Genomic DNA, 15,242 nt, shown 5'->3' with positions numbered 1-15,242 from the left:
TTTATAAAATCAACTTAACCTCAAATTCGGTCCGGTAAAGTACAAGGTTGCGCGACATGGGATAAATTGGTCTGCAAATGGGAATTTTCCGGCCCTGTGACTACTTGGTTTTACCGGACACAATTCGTAGCACCATTACGAGACAATATTGAAGAATTTTCCAACAATAAATATATTTAATTTGCTGTAAGTACATAGGATTTTATAGTGCATATAGTATACAAGTAGATATAAATGATGTAAAAAAAACCTATTCGCTTTCCGACCAAATAAACACGTACATATATTTTGAATTTACAAATAATTTCGCGCAGGATACAAAATAATTCTGTGGCGTGTAGGGAGTGTACACATTCAGGAAAATATCTTTCCGTGAAAAAGAACTTCTATAGAATAACATTCAAGTGTCGAGAATACCAATAACACCAATTATTACTAACGAGCAAGTTAAGTGTATTTCAAAAGATTGAAGGGCTGCTTTTAATTAAGAGTTGTCGCGTCCTAAGGTAGAAAGGGTGCAGATAATTACAAGAAATAATTATGCTAGGTGTAATTTTTGGATATAATCCGGTCAAAATATTATAACACTGTGTACTATTTTATAAAGACATGTAGAAAGGGAATTGTAGTTAAAATTCCAATCCATAAATTCTCTAACTTAACTTTCTTTCAATAAATACATATTTGAACAACATTTTTAAAGGACTTGGAATGTAGCTATTGTTACCTAAAAAACTTAGAAGTATACAGAATCTGATTCTTAACTAAAATCATTTGCATGTATTAAGGCTATTTACCCCTATGACAAAAATGGCGGTCATTTTTGTGCTCCTTTTATCGTGTCTTATAAATACAAGAATAACATTACAGTTCCTAAGATTCCACTATAGTAACAAAAATTTGTTTATAAACACTGAACTTGTCCAAAAAACTAACTTTCCCGATTTGCAGTCTTCATTTCCAGTCTGCTACATATTCCAGTAGATAGACAAGTAAAACACAGACCAGATACATCACTACCACAGGAATACCCATCCACACCTGGAACAACAAATTTTTTAACTTGCATGATAATCACATGCAAACAAATGTTGCCATATTTTTCCTTTTTCCGGCTGTTATAAAACAATCGCGCAGAAGTAGTAGAACAGTCACCGTTTTATTTGAAACACATATTGTATAACAAAACGACGCAAGAGAGGTTGCCAATACAAGATCTTATTCTACAACAGTCGAATAACAAATGTTGCACAAGAAACATAATTTTTATAAGAAAAAAGTTCTAAGAAAATAGCCTCGTGAAACTGAAAAATTTATTACGAAGGCTGATATGTTTTACAGAAAAAATATGTAAACATTGAATTTTAAGTAAAACATAGGGAAATTTTGCATTTTGGTTGCCGGGAAATGCCCCTCCCAGTCTTCTTCGTCTGTTTTTCGTCAGTTCTTGGACAAACAGAACTTTAAAGCTTTACTTTAGCAAGAAATGAGAATTGGTCCCCCTAAAATAAGTTTTAAAAATGCAAGAAATATGGCATACTTCAAAAAACAAAATTAGGCATGAAGGGAAAAACAGTTTCCTTTTGACAATACGTAAGTGAGGTTGGGACTGTTTTGCAAAGGCAATTGAATGACGGTTATGACTGACTCAGAGGATGACAAAACAAATATCTTCAGAATCGGCATGGCCAGGATAAGCAAAGACAGAAATCTACCAAGTGTTTTGCTAGTGTCACTAACCTTGTAAGTTTTAGATAAACTAATCAAACCAACCATCCATTGGACAAGAACAATACACATGACCTCTGCACCGTAATACCATTCTAAATCTTTCGCATATACTAAAGCCATGAAGATAGCTAAGCACATAGTGTTGTTCATAGTCGCAGCACCAAAAATCTATAAAGTAAGAGAGTAATAAGGTTGGACAATTGGCTAGGATCTTGCATTATAACATTTAGCGAGTCAAACACTTTTTTTTTATTAGAGGTTGATACCCAACGCTCAAACCCATGCCTATCCAGATATATACTAATTTTATTTCACTAAAATTTCATTTAGTTGGTAAACCCATTAAGAAACTGTCGCAGTGAAAGTTAGACGTTTAAAAACAGCTCCTCGCCATGTTTCTTATAAAAAAGTGTTATTCCAAAATCATTAGGCATGGATTGCAGAACGCGGAAAAACATAACGGATGAGAATTAACAGCAAACCTGCGAAAATGTCATCGTGGCTGTCTCGCGGGTTTTTTTACTGGCGAAAATCAATGACGAAACCAACTCTGATGCATTGGAACAAAATGGTGTTACAACGAATGACACATAGAACGCTAAAAAAACCATTTCTTTAAAAGCAATTATGTTGGACTAAGTAATAACATTCGGAATACAGATAACTTAAACCTGACTGTATTGACTTCCTGCACAACCATATGGCGTAATTACCGTTAGTTTAGAAATCATACGTAAGGGACATAAATATTGAAAATGTTGAATTTTACAACATATGTGATGTTTGTGTTACTACAACAGAGCATTATATGAAACATTGAAACTTCATATCAACTCACGCGGTATGGGGATGTAGGATTTGTTGTTTTTATTTGTGAGCGCTGTCAGCACGTCACACATCGGGTCAGAAAACAATGTCACCTAAAAAATCAAATATAAAGGAACCAAATAGGTGGATAAGGTAGGTTCCTCTGCGCTTCTTAAGAAACATCCGGAACAACTTAGATTTTCAGACTTCTAGAGGTTTTACTGTACAACAGATAGAAGCGAATCATAGCATTGACCCCGACCATGGTCGCCTGGTCACACTATCTTTATTTAAAATTGTCATAATACATAATGATGAATTTTGAAGACACCAGAGATCTTACCAGAGCCACACCAGTGAAGAGCATGCCAGCACATTTAATAGCAATTTTTGATTTACTTTCCTCTCCTTCGTGTTCGGCTGGGTCCTCCTTAATGTACCAAGAAATTATATTTTACAGTTACAACCAATTAACCATAGTTATTAAGCCATCACGAAACAAAGTAGGCCTCAAAAGTTCACTCTCGTGCAAATTGCTAACATTAAACAGCGTTCCCTCACAGTAAACCTCACAGTAACCTCACAGTAAACCTCACAGTAAACCTCACAGTAAACCTCACAGTAAACTGAACAACAACAGATAAAAACAATGAACGACTCGAACGTTTTAACAGTGCGTTCATCCAATACAAAAAAAAGAACAAAAAAAACTTACTTTTACTTCCAGATTGGTTTGTTCATTATTACCAATGAGCGGTTCGTTTCCTTCATCGCTGTCTAGTTTCTCGCGCATTCCTCGCATTCCCTTCTTCATGTGCCATGCTTTAAAATACTTCTTCGAGACGGCCTGTTCCTCTTCTACAGAAGGAAAGTTTAAAGAAAAATACTTTCCACGCTTTCCTTTTTGGGTTTTTTTGGCACATAATAGTTTTCGAAAAGTCTTACGTGCAAATTGATACACGTTTTCAGCGAGAAAAGAAAAAGCGCTAAAACTTACTTGCTCTAAATTCAGAAAATTTTTCGTTAATAAGTATTTTCTTTTGAAAAATCAATAACCTGAGAGACATTCTCGCTAGGTCAAAACCCAGCGAATTTTTTTAAATTAACTTTTGCAATTTTGACATTTCGAAAAATTTTCGAGAAACTCGCAAAATTTTTCTCCCCATTATTTTTCTATGATAAAAGCAATCGTTTCAGCTAAACTTTCTCTTTTACTTGTTTTTTTTTTAATTCTTGCAAAAAACGGGAAGAATATTTGGTGTAAAGTCCCCCGAATAACACGGTTTCCAAAACTTTAGATATACGAATTTTTTTGGTTGTCTTTGAATTTACCATGAATTTACTAAATTAAGGTGGAAATACACTTGCTAATTTCGCAAGTGTATTTCCACCTTAATTTGACTTCAGGAAGTTTGCATTGGTGGCATTTTTGTTACGGTCAACGTCTTCTTAATATTCGACTTCTTAAGGTGCACCCCAGTTTCTGACCAAGTTTTAGTCATTATTTAGAAAATCAAATCCATTTTCTTTAAAAAAATATTCTGAAAAGGTGTGTCCAATCATATAAAATTTTAGTACGAATACTGCACCCTGCAATGTGTCCTGATTTATCAGGAAGTATCGGAATGTATACTAACCTTCAGGTTTAGCAGTATCAGGCGAGTCCAATTGTGGAGATTTTGGTTTAAACGATTGTCTATCCGCTAACAAAAGTAAAGTGTGGAGGACTTGTCGTTTTACCCTACATACAAAACAACAATGACAATAACGTGTTTCTAACAAGAAATCCTGTCTCGATAAAGAACACATAGTATTAATCTTTCTCATTATCCTTGTCATTAAAGCGTGCTGAAAAGGGGTAACAACCTGTAAAAGTTCTGTTTACTCTTTTATTTTCAGTATATACGCCATTATGAAAATTCCTAAACTTTTTTTAATTCAAGAGGGCGCTTATTCCAGCAAGTGCGTTTATATCACCACACGTTTTCCTTAGGTTCTACATTCACATAAACTTACATTTCTTCTCTGTGCAGCTTAGCTATTCTATCTGTTCTTTTACTATCAAAAATCTACAGAAAAAAGGAGAAGTAAAACCATACATCGTGTCAGAATCGTTTATAAACAAAAACAAGAAAATACTTACTGAATATACAATGTAAGCTATTAACCCAATGATACATATGACCAGGGTGGCAAGAGCAGCATCCCTGACATATGCTGGTTGTCCTACTGTCTTAGTTGCACCCCAATGCCAGTCAGCTGACTGTACAACACTAAATGGAAAACATTTGCCACCAATATGTTTCCAGAAAGTTTAAGTTGTGAAGTAATCCAGCGCTTCAAACTGCAATTTTCGAATAAACTTCCTTGTGATATTTTTATTTTGACGAAATGTTTAAACTACGTAAACATTAAGAGCTAACCTTATGTGCATTTTACATGCATATCAAAAAGTGAAAAATTACTTAAATTTACTTACAAGTAAAATGTTGATGTTGCTAACATGATGACGATACCAGATTTTACTTCCGGAAGCGGAGTGATGCCCTAAAAGTGGTAAAAGTAAAATACAAAAACACCATTTTTTATAAAACGTATTTCTGAGTAATCAAAAACTTTGTTTTCTTAAAGAGGTATGTATCCCAATTCATAGCCTTTTTCTAACTGATATAAGTTAAGGGACTACAAAAAATTCAATTAGCTTAATCCCGCAATTTCAGAAGAATTGCGTAATGGCCAAGGTGCAAGTAATTATACACACTATAGAACAAAATAGACGTTTGGACAACCTGTTTGTGAATAATTCATTTTTTATGATGAATTCGCTTCTTTTTTTAATTTTATTTTCTAAAAAAAGAAAAATTTTCCTTCGGTTTTCTTTTTAGCGGTAAAAGTAAGCTACAGTTTGTAAAATATATTAAATCAAGTAAATTTGATCAGGGAACAGAAACAACAGGAGGAGCTGTATTTGTTAAAAAATGCTTTTCACTAGCTTTAAGAAGGTATTTAATACCTCATTTTAAAGTCACTGTTGTTGCTTAGTCTGGGTTTATGTGCAATAAAGTTGTATGTTTCTATGCATAATTTTAAAGGATATAGCTAGCTAGCCAGTTCAAAAGGTTTAAAGTTTATTTTATTAGAAAGTTTGAGTTAAAGGCAAGGAAGTACTTATATCAAAAAAATCATGGATATCCAATATATGTGGGAAATTTTTCTGCCATTCTCAGTTATATTTGGATGCCCGATATGATACCTAAGATGATTTAAGTTGTTGTTTTTGTCCTCAGTGATCTTAAACTTTACCTCCGCCATTAGCTCGAGTTTCGTGTAAGCCAATAAAGTCGAAAACCAACAACCTTTTTGTAGCCCCTAATATCTTAGTTAAAACGAGAGTGCTCCTGTCAGCCGAGGGGTGCAAAATAAATAAAAACGGAAAAAAAGGAAAGGCCATATAAATGTTGGGATTGGGTTTTTATATTCCATTACAAGTGACACTCTAACAACAATTAAAACTATAATGAACTAAAATTACTATATTCTTGTAATCAGTCAAAGTGATTACTTTAGAAATCTTTGAACTGTCAAATCCACATGAAACTTTAACAATACTAAAATAATATAGTGTCTAATATTTTAAGTGTCTCCTTCAAATAAGGCTCATGTTAATTTCTTATAGTTAAATAAACATCCATATTTTACAAAGTCCCAATATTTTATTAATAAGATGCTTATTACAATATTATATCCTTTCAACGGAGGCTTTTGGATCATCTTCAAAACTTTAGAACTTTTTTTACAGTCCTTTTCTTTATGTGTAAATATAAGTTTTTGAACTTTCTCCTTTATATACACATCAAATTTTAGGAAATGTCTAGGAAATGTTGTTAAATCTTGTATATATACTTAACAATAACTTGATCCCTTTCTTTACTTTGCATTAAGGTTTATAAAAATCTATAAGCACCTGTTTCCTTCCCATGTAAAAAACCGAAAATTAAATAAGCCCTCAGGGTGTTAATACGAACCATCACTGCATAAAAAAATCAACCTAGTCAGCAAATTTTGTCAGTATTATTTTTACCTTTTCATTTTGTTCAATTAAAAATATAATTACACACATTTCTATTTGCTATCTCTTATTAATACGTTCCATTCTTTTTTACCAATTTATAATGAATTTCCTACATTTCCGAATGACATAGATACTAGTAGAATTATATTTGCAGGAAACTTTTCCTGTGGCAACATATTTATGTCTCACGCACCACATCTTTTCTAAATGTTTCAAACTTAACAAGTACATGGCTTAAATACATTTTTAAACACACCTGTTTTGTCATACTGAATTTTCCTTTACCAGAGCCATCAACAGACACACCTTGGTTATTCAAATTGCATTTCCCAATAAATAAACTAGCTGACCATGCAACTGTTAACAACATGACTGTGCTCCCAGCAAGTGTTCTAAGTTAATAAATATAAATAGCTGCAGTCAGTTTAAGTTACTCTTTGCATAAGGTTTCTATAAGTTTTATTTATCTACCCCATTCCAACAGACAGCTTCTCTTGGGCATCATCACCCAACCCAGATGCTACAATAATGGCTGAATCAGGAACAGCTCCAAGAATTGGCAACACCACACCGCCTGCACAGAAGTGAAAATATTATGTAATTATTTTAAATTTCGAACACCCAAGAAAACAACAAAGTGTACATTTTTTTTTTGAGATGCCTTAAACAAGTTTACAAACAAATAAAAAGATAACTTTCTTTTGACCTTGAATCATGAAACTAATAAAAAGTAATACAAATATTAAGATATTTTAAATGACTACTTGGATATCTACTGTATTTGAGTGATATTTTACATGGTCGCTGAAAATGAAGGAAATTTGTGATGTGTTTATGGCCAAACCAAACTTATTTATGTACAAAGTACTGCAAAGTGTCTTCAAACAAGCAAACTTTTTTCAATAAGAGAAGGTGAAAGTTTGCTACATATACACAAATTCAAGCCAAATGTGCACGAAACTGAATAATACTTAAGTTCCTGATAAATTATATGCCGAAAAAACACATACAGACACCTTGTTAAAAAAATTACACATGCTTCCCTCAGTATTCTTTTTTTTTTTCGAAGGAGAAGTAAGGTCAAAATTGATTTTTTAATTTTTTGTTATAATTTGATTCTGATTAAGAAAAGTAAAAATGTTCCCAAAAAAGTGTATATACAATTTTATTTTTGTGGGAGATTAATGTTACAAAGTTCTGAAAACTTCTTTAATGGTGAGGCGTGTAGAGCATGAAATCAAATGTTAATAGTGACTTCGCCTAACGTTTTCATTATAACTTATTTTTATTATTTTTTAAATGAAGGTTTAAAATTTTTTCTTGTGTTCTTTTTTATTTATTATTTCTGCATGCACTTTACAAATACCTCAGATTTCTATATGGGCACAACAATCAAATGAATTTTAATTAGTGAAAAAGTGAAAATTTTGCTGCCCCGCTTGACAAGTAATTGTGAAGGCTAATACACAGAAAATCTGTTTCTCTTGTTAACCTATTTTTAGCTAGGTTTATTAATTTATGTTGCTCCTCTGTAATTGGTCTATTAAGTTGCTTTAATAAGATTAATTAATTATCATTGCAGAAACACTTGGACAAACAAAAAGAACAATTGTTGTTATACAATATTTAAACTTAAATCCTTAAGCCACCACACCTGATTAAAATAATTTAAATTAATTTGACCCAGTAATAGGGACTTACCTATGATGCTTGGAGCAAACCCCAAATCCAACAGTAACTCAGCACCATCTAACAAAGAAATTAAGAAGTTATTTTTTAATTTCACATTAACTCAAACTTGAAAATAAAAACAAAACAATCCACACCAGAAATAAACTTTGCAGCAACGCCAAGCACAGCTCCATAGAATACCATCAGAATGACATTGCCAGTTATCTAAACATGTTCAGAAATGTAACAATCAATTCACTTATTTCCATTTCTTATTACATACATTGAGTCTCTCTTAGCTCCCCTCTTTCTATAACATTTCCTATCTTAATAAAACCTTGGTTTCTCAGACATTTATGTGGCTGTAAGGCTATTTATCTCTTTTTATCTTTTCCTCCCATTAAAAGCTAAATATTCTTACATATTAACAATTAGTAAAAAAGAACCCAACTAAAAAATCTTTTTTTAGTTATAGGTCCTTTTAAACATTAAAATAATAAGCTCCTTTTTTTATGATAATTCTTTGCTAACCAACTTTTTCTATGTCCCAATGTTCTGGAGATACAAATTTAATTTTTTAAATTTTTTTTCTCACTTTTCTCTATCTCAAGCTTTCTCTACCTTGAAGGAGTTTTTGATTTTAAGTTCGAGAAACAGAGTTAATAAAAAATATAACCAGTTGAAGCATGTACCGTATCTGAACAAGGGAATAAACCACCACGTTCCTCATAACAAGAATCATTTGTTGATTTTAAGTCCCATGCTTGTACCTAGAAACAAAAAAGTTCAAGTCATAAGGTTTATTGATGTTTGTTTTGCTGAAATAAAAAACAGATTAAATAAAAATAAACTAGTGTTATACATACTGTGTTACTTATTACATTCCATTATTATTATATATGACCAAATATTTTATTCAAAAAGTATATATGATATTATATAAGTTCATAATAGACATAATTACCACATCGGCAAGACCATATTGCATATACAATACAAAACAAATGCATATGTAATAGGAGAGTAAAACTGAAGTGGTCCTATTTTTTAAAAACATGAGACACAAAACAAAAAATATATATTATGTAGTTCAAGTTTTGTTTAAGTTCCCTTTAAATACCCTTAAAAGCATTAGTAAAACTAATGACACAACATAAGGGAACTAAAATAAGGTCAAAAATTTTAAATCCAAAGTAATTAATGATTATTTACACTATGTGAACAAATACGAATTATTAATTTCTTTACTAAGTACAAAGGATTTTCCAATTTTTAAATTGCTTAAATCATTACGTTTTTAATAAGAAACCAACCAAAGTCTAGGTTTATTATTGACACAACATAAGGGAACTAAAAATTGTTTTTTAGCACTAAAAACTTCTTATGTGGTTTCTTAAGAATAAAAGGTAATTATATATCAATGCTCTTTTCAAAATCATGTAAAAGAAATTGCAATATTAAGCAATGCACAATCTTAAGCTCTGTATATGCTTCTTATTTTTTTTGGTGTCAAAAAGGCACTAGTATAATTTTAGAGCTCTTAGATCTCAGTTTTTTATACATATATAAATATTTATGCAAATTATTAAATATACAGCAGTTAGAAAACGAAAATATGAGAACAGATTATAAACTGATTTATAATTTTTTATAAAAAAATAAAAAACCCTCACATTAATCCTAACAGGTATATAACTCATTTTTTTAAAAGATAATAAACTTTTATATACATTCTAATCGATATGTTAGATATGTAAATGTATTGTGGTGAAGTTTTGCAAAAGTAGAACCTGCCGGTCAGTATTTTATACTGGATAGAGACTTATATGATAAATAAAGCAATAGTAATTAAATATTAATATATCACACACCTGTTTTAGAAGAAAAATCTAACTTTATTGTCCTAGGTACATCCAGGTGAAAATTATAGAGAGTTTTAGTAAATATATAATATTGCTAAGCAGTTGAAAATAGAAACATATGTTAAAGTTGAACATTTTTACCAAACTAATATTATGTACATTCAGCGAGAAAAATTTCTGTTTAAAAGAAATTGTACTTATTCTATGTCTTGTTCACACAATAATTTCACTAACACATTCGCATTTAATTACTAAACAAAGTTACAAACACTGAAGAAAATATACTTAGCTACATAGTGTATATATATATATTCTGAATTTTTACATGCTTGTTTACTATCCGTGCCTACCTGTCTTTTTTTATGTTAACATTGTACACCTTTTCATCAAACAAATGCTATTTTTACTTAAAATATAGATTGAAAAAATTAATTTCAGCTTAACTCTTTAGTTAGCTATAGAATCTGAAATTTGAACTCAATAACAAAATTTTTGAATAATGAAAGACATAACAGAGAAAAGGAATCGTTTACAATTGACTTAAATTTTTCTTATCAGTTGAGCAAAGGAGAACACAAAAGCAACTATTAGTAAGCAAGAGGTCAAAATATTCCACTTTTCTAATTAATATCCAGCACTTGGCAGTAGTTGCCAACTCTAATGTCAACGTGTTAATAAAAGAAGTTAGGTATAACAATGTTCCTCCTTATAACTAAATGTTTACTTTTCTTCTTGTAAAAAATCAACGTCTAAGCTGGCCAGCTACTTTTTTGAGGGCGCCATCACAACAAAAACATGTTCAACCCACCCAGAGCATCTACAACAAAACCACAAAAATAATAAGAAACAAGCTTACATTTACAATAACAATTGCTACAACAATTAATAACTGACACAAGGCTTGCATTCTCCTCCTTTATCCAGCTCGGTTATTCCTGGAAGGAACAGGTCTGTTCGGCATTTGGCTCTGTCTCGTTTGTTTTGAATGAAAACGCCACACTATTAAAGTCTCTCCATCGCAGAGAAAAACCAATCCCAACCTCATACCCGAGGTCTTCTGATTACCGTAACGCGTGAATTTAACGCGTAGCCTGATTTTTACGAAAAACCGTAATTAATTTTGTTTTAATTATTAACGTGTAGCAAGAATTCCAATTAATTAATTTTCCTCTAATTATTACGTGTAGTCAAGCCTTGGACATGGAAACTTGTATCGTAAGCATATATAAATATAATCATGAGAGTTAATGAAGGTTTTCAAAGAGTCTCTAATTAACGCGTCCAATTTATTATCCCCTAATTATTAACGGGGCACGGCCTGCTGATAGAAAATTCATGATGCCAGAGTTAATTTCAAAGACCAGACTGGTCTGGAATGCTCCATAAAACATCTGTTCAAAGGGAGTTTGTTACAAAATACCATTTTTTCTTTCATCCATGAATGTGAGTTATTTTATAGTTCAGTATTTTTACATATTTGCCAAACTGGTGTGGCCACGCGTCAATAATAATACTGTTTTATTAAAAACTAGTGTATATTACTAGTCGATAAAGCCCGTGTGGAGAAATCCATTTAGGGAGAAGGGAAATGAAAAAATAGGTTGTTTAATTTTTTTGCTGACGACAGCAGTACAGGAAAAATTTGGCGAAATCTAGTTTATTCGTTGCCTGTAATATGTAGAGTTTAAACTGCTGATCAAGAAAATGTATATGATCATGTGCTTTTGATGAACGGTTAGGGTTTAAAAATTTTGCTGACGTCAGCAAAGTTCCTATCAAAAGTTCCAAAAAAGTTTCTTCACAAATTTGTACACCCGTGTTGCATTCATCGTATAGATCTGACGTCAGTTATTTCCACCCGTTTCCAAGTTATTTAGCCTTAAATTTAAAAGTGTAATGCAATGTCTTCACTAATCTTAATATACCTTCCTTTGACGTCAATATTGCTTTAACGTCAAAGTTTGCTAATTTACAGACCAAATTTATAGGCGATGTTTTATAGATTTTATCAAAGAAATTTTATCCACTTTGCAAAAGTCACAGACAGACAGAACTGGCGTATTATTATATAGACTAGTCGTTGCCCGTGAAAAAATGCACGGGTTCGACCGTCCTTTTGATATTCGTGTTTCCGTAACATCATTTTCTAACTCAGCGGGGGTTCCGCGCAGAGACAGACAGACGACGGTTATTATTATAAAGACTAGTCGTTAGACCGTGGAAAAATCCACGGGGTCGCCCGCCCTTTAAATTAACCCGTTGCAACAAAGTGGACAGAAATATATCGCATTTGGTATTGATGCGCATTTTAAAAATTCTGTGTTTCCGTTACAGGACACCGCTTTCGCTGACACACAGACAGACAGACGACGGCTATTATTAAAGAGAATGGTCGTTAGCCCGTGGACAATCCACGGGTTCGCCCATCTTTTTTATACCGCATTTCGTGCTTCTCGCTATTGCACAGCTAAGCTACCATTTTGCGTGACAGACAGACAGACAGACAGACAGACAGACAGACAGACAGACAGACAGACAGACAGACAGACAGACAGACAGACAGACAGACAGACAGACAGACAGACAGACAGACAGACAGACAGACAGAAAGACAGACAGACAGACAGACAGACAGACAGACAGACAGACAGACAGACAGACAGACAGACAGACAGACAGACAGACAGACAGACAGACAGACAGACAGACAGACAGACAGACAGACAGACAGACAGACAGACAGACAGGTACGGCTACCATTGATCAAAATTAAAATACGGCTGCACATCTATTTAAAGTAAAATAAATTGTATAGCTGAAAATATAAAAAATATTACCTAAGAAACAAAATGTTTTAACAAATACGAACACGATAATATATAATTATATTTTAATAAATATCACTATCAGTGTCAGATTGATTGCTTACATTCTCTAACGTTTCCATTTCTAGGACCAAATCTGTAACAGATCTATCCGATCTTGATGCAATATATCGAAACGCTAACAACTGTAAAAGAAAGATGTCGATAAAATCAAAGGTCGTAAAGAGTGATTTAGAGGTAGCTGGGATAGATACAGGCCAGTTCTGTTTAAAGTCAGTCAGTGTGACTCTTAACCCAATTGCCAAACAATTCAAAAAAATACTGGGTAAGAACTTGGCCAGGGCTTCCTTCCTTGACGCTGCTAATGACATTTTCTCCATATTACTTCGATATTGTCGACTTCTAATGATAGTGGCGATGCTTTTCGAAGGTTTCATCATTGACTGTTGCACAACAGTAAGAACGTATAAAGGACGCTTCAGAACAAATAAATTTCAAAACATGCTTACATATATTTTCAGTTTACAGAACATAAAGTCAGGCCTTTTGCAAATGCAATATAACTTTTTCTTCTTTAAATCAGGTCAAATGATTCGTACTTTTTAGGTTGGTTGTTTTTCCTTTTTCTGCCACATGAAGCAGTAAAGTCAATATCTTCATTCTACACAGGAAAGGAGAATAATTTAATTTACAACCCTAAGAAATAAAGGATGTCTCATTCTCTTGCCACCACCTTGGCACGCTTTTTTGATTTTATTCTTTAACCGCAATTCTCTAAAAGCTATTTTTTAATCAGGGAAATAAGTGTGTTTACTGTACTACAATCGGGAATATTTGGGTTCAAAATATTCCCGAAATTTTCCGTCAATTCCAAAAGATTTATTCAATAGTAATCGAGACTCTAACTTAGCATCTAACATAGATAAAATATTAATTACTAGCCTTCATTTACTCACATTCAACTTAAGTCCTCTTTAAAGTTCTGGGTTCCGGTTTTCCGCGAGATAAAACATAAACACACAGCGTGGGAGAGTGCTAGTCGCGACAATATTTCTTTGCTATCGGTCTGGGTGGTAAAATGAATGAACCATTTGACAACATACCGAAAATACCAGGCGTGATTTTGCATGTTTAAAATAGTATGCCAAGAAGTGTACTTCATCTCAGCATAAAATATTTTTTAGGTGTTGAAAATAGAAAATAGTAGTGTATATTTTGCTCTTGTAATAGAAAAAAAGAGTGTGTGAGGAATGAAGTGACAGTTTTTTTTGTAAAAACCACCTAGACTTGGATTCTCTTGGTTATTATTTTTCATCTTATTTGTTAATGTGTTAGCGCAGTCTCATTTTAATTCTGTCAAGAAATATTTCTTTATGTTTGTTGTTGTTTTTAGAAAAATCAGTAAAATTTTGCCCTTGAGTATAGTTCTTATTTTGTTCTTATTTGTCAATAATTTTTAACCTTATTGTTCTTATAAAAAATTGTTTTTATAAAAAGTGTATATGCTGAATTAAATCGGGACACAGTTAACACAATCAAAATTAAAAATCAAAAACCTTTACTCACACATTGTTTCGCGGCTTTATTAGGCTCTTCCTTTTTCTTATCGTTTTCCATCATTAAAATAACGTGCACTCATAAACAACAACGAATATTAAAATTTTTTAAAAGTTCTTTTGTTTTATATAAAAAGTTTACATCTCTTCCATTAACTATAACATCCAACGAATAAAAACGCGTGTGTCCTTCAACTTGCGAAAACGTTAATTCTACTCCTTATTCAGACATTCACTGTCTACACCTCAGTTAGACAGAAGATTTACCGCATCACTTTCAAAGTAGCATTTTTTTATTTTCCTGTGCAGAAAACAATGTGGAGCCAACCTAGTAGAGCATATTGCATACAATTTTTTTCTTAACCTCGCCCGCACTTTACTTTCCAGTAAACTCTACTTCTTCTACGTACTTATTGTTTTTCGTTTATATTAATTTTTTTTTAGCATTTGAAGTTGTTTCTTATATAATAAAATCCAGCCTTACCTTAATATGGTCCAGCCGTACCTTATTTTAGCTAGCCGTACCTAACTTAATTTCGTTTTTATTGAACGTTTTTAGCATTTGAAGTTGTTTCTTATATGATAGGTCCCAGCCGTACCTTATTTGGCAACCGTATTTAAATTTAGCCAGCTGTAGTCACTTTTAGCGCTAGCTCTAATATTGTCCGCAGCGTAATAATGTTCAATCTTACTATACTAATGTTTTTCATACATTCAA

General features: G+C 32.4%; 1 protein-coding gene across 1 annotated transcript; it reads right to left on the bottom strand.

The window, feature by feature from the left end:
* Nucleotides 1-148: 148 nt before the first annotated feature.
* On the bottom strand, nucleotides 149-11,174 carry LOC130654118 (uncharacterized). The gene is made up of 17 exons (XM_057456648.1): nucleotides 11,000-11,174; nucleotides 8,974-9,051; nucleotides 8,437-8,506; nucleotides 8,312-8,359; nucleotides 7,082-7,184; nucleotides 6,867-7,002; nucleotides 5,018-5,085; nucleotides 4,682-4,811; nucleotides 4,555-4,607; nucleotides 4,176-4,279; nucleotides 3,254-3,396; nucleotides 2,882-2,968; nucleotides 2,570-2,651; nucleotides 2,214-2,329; nucleotides 1,741-1,899; nucleotides 937-1,041; nucleotides 149-501 (listed from the first exon to the last, which is right to left on the bottom strand). The coding sequence occupies exons 1-16, from the start codon at nucleotides 11,048-11,050 to the stop codon at nucleotides 955-957; spliced, it is 1,515 nt and encodes a 504-aa protein (XP_057312631.1). The 5' UTR covers nucleotides 11,051-11,174; the 3' UTR covers nucleotides 149-501; nucleotides 937-954.
* Nucleotides 11,175-15,242: the final 4,068 nt, after the last annotated feature.

This window comes from Hydractinia symbiolongicarpus, chromosome 8 (assembly GCF_029227915.1).
Source record: "Hydractinia symbiolongicarpus strain clone_291-10 chromosome 8, HSymV2.1, whole genome shotgun sequence".
Classification (NCBI taxonomy): Eukaryota; Metazoa; Cnidaria; class Hydrozoa; order Anthoathecata; family Hydractiniidae; genus Hydractinia; species Hydractinia symbiolongicarpus.
Note: the sequence above shows the minus strand (reverse complement) of the source record. Positions and strands in the feature narration are given on the sequence as shown.

Coding starts and splice junctions, on each gene's coding strand:
- LOC130654118 (XM_057456648.1), bottom strand. CDS start 11,050: ATGCAAGCCTTGTGTCAGTTATTAATTGTTGTAGCAATTGTTATTGTA. Junction 8,360..8,436: donor TGCTGCAAAGTTTATTTCTG/GTGTGGATTGTT, acceptor TTTCTTTGTTAG/ATGGTGCTGAGTTACTGTTG. Junction 2,652..2,881: donor TCTTCACTGGTGTGGCTCTG/GTAAGATCTCTG, acceptor TTGATTTTTTAG/GTGACATTGTTTTCTGACCC.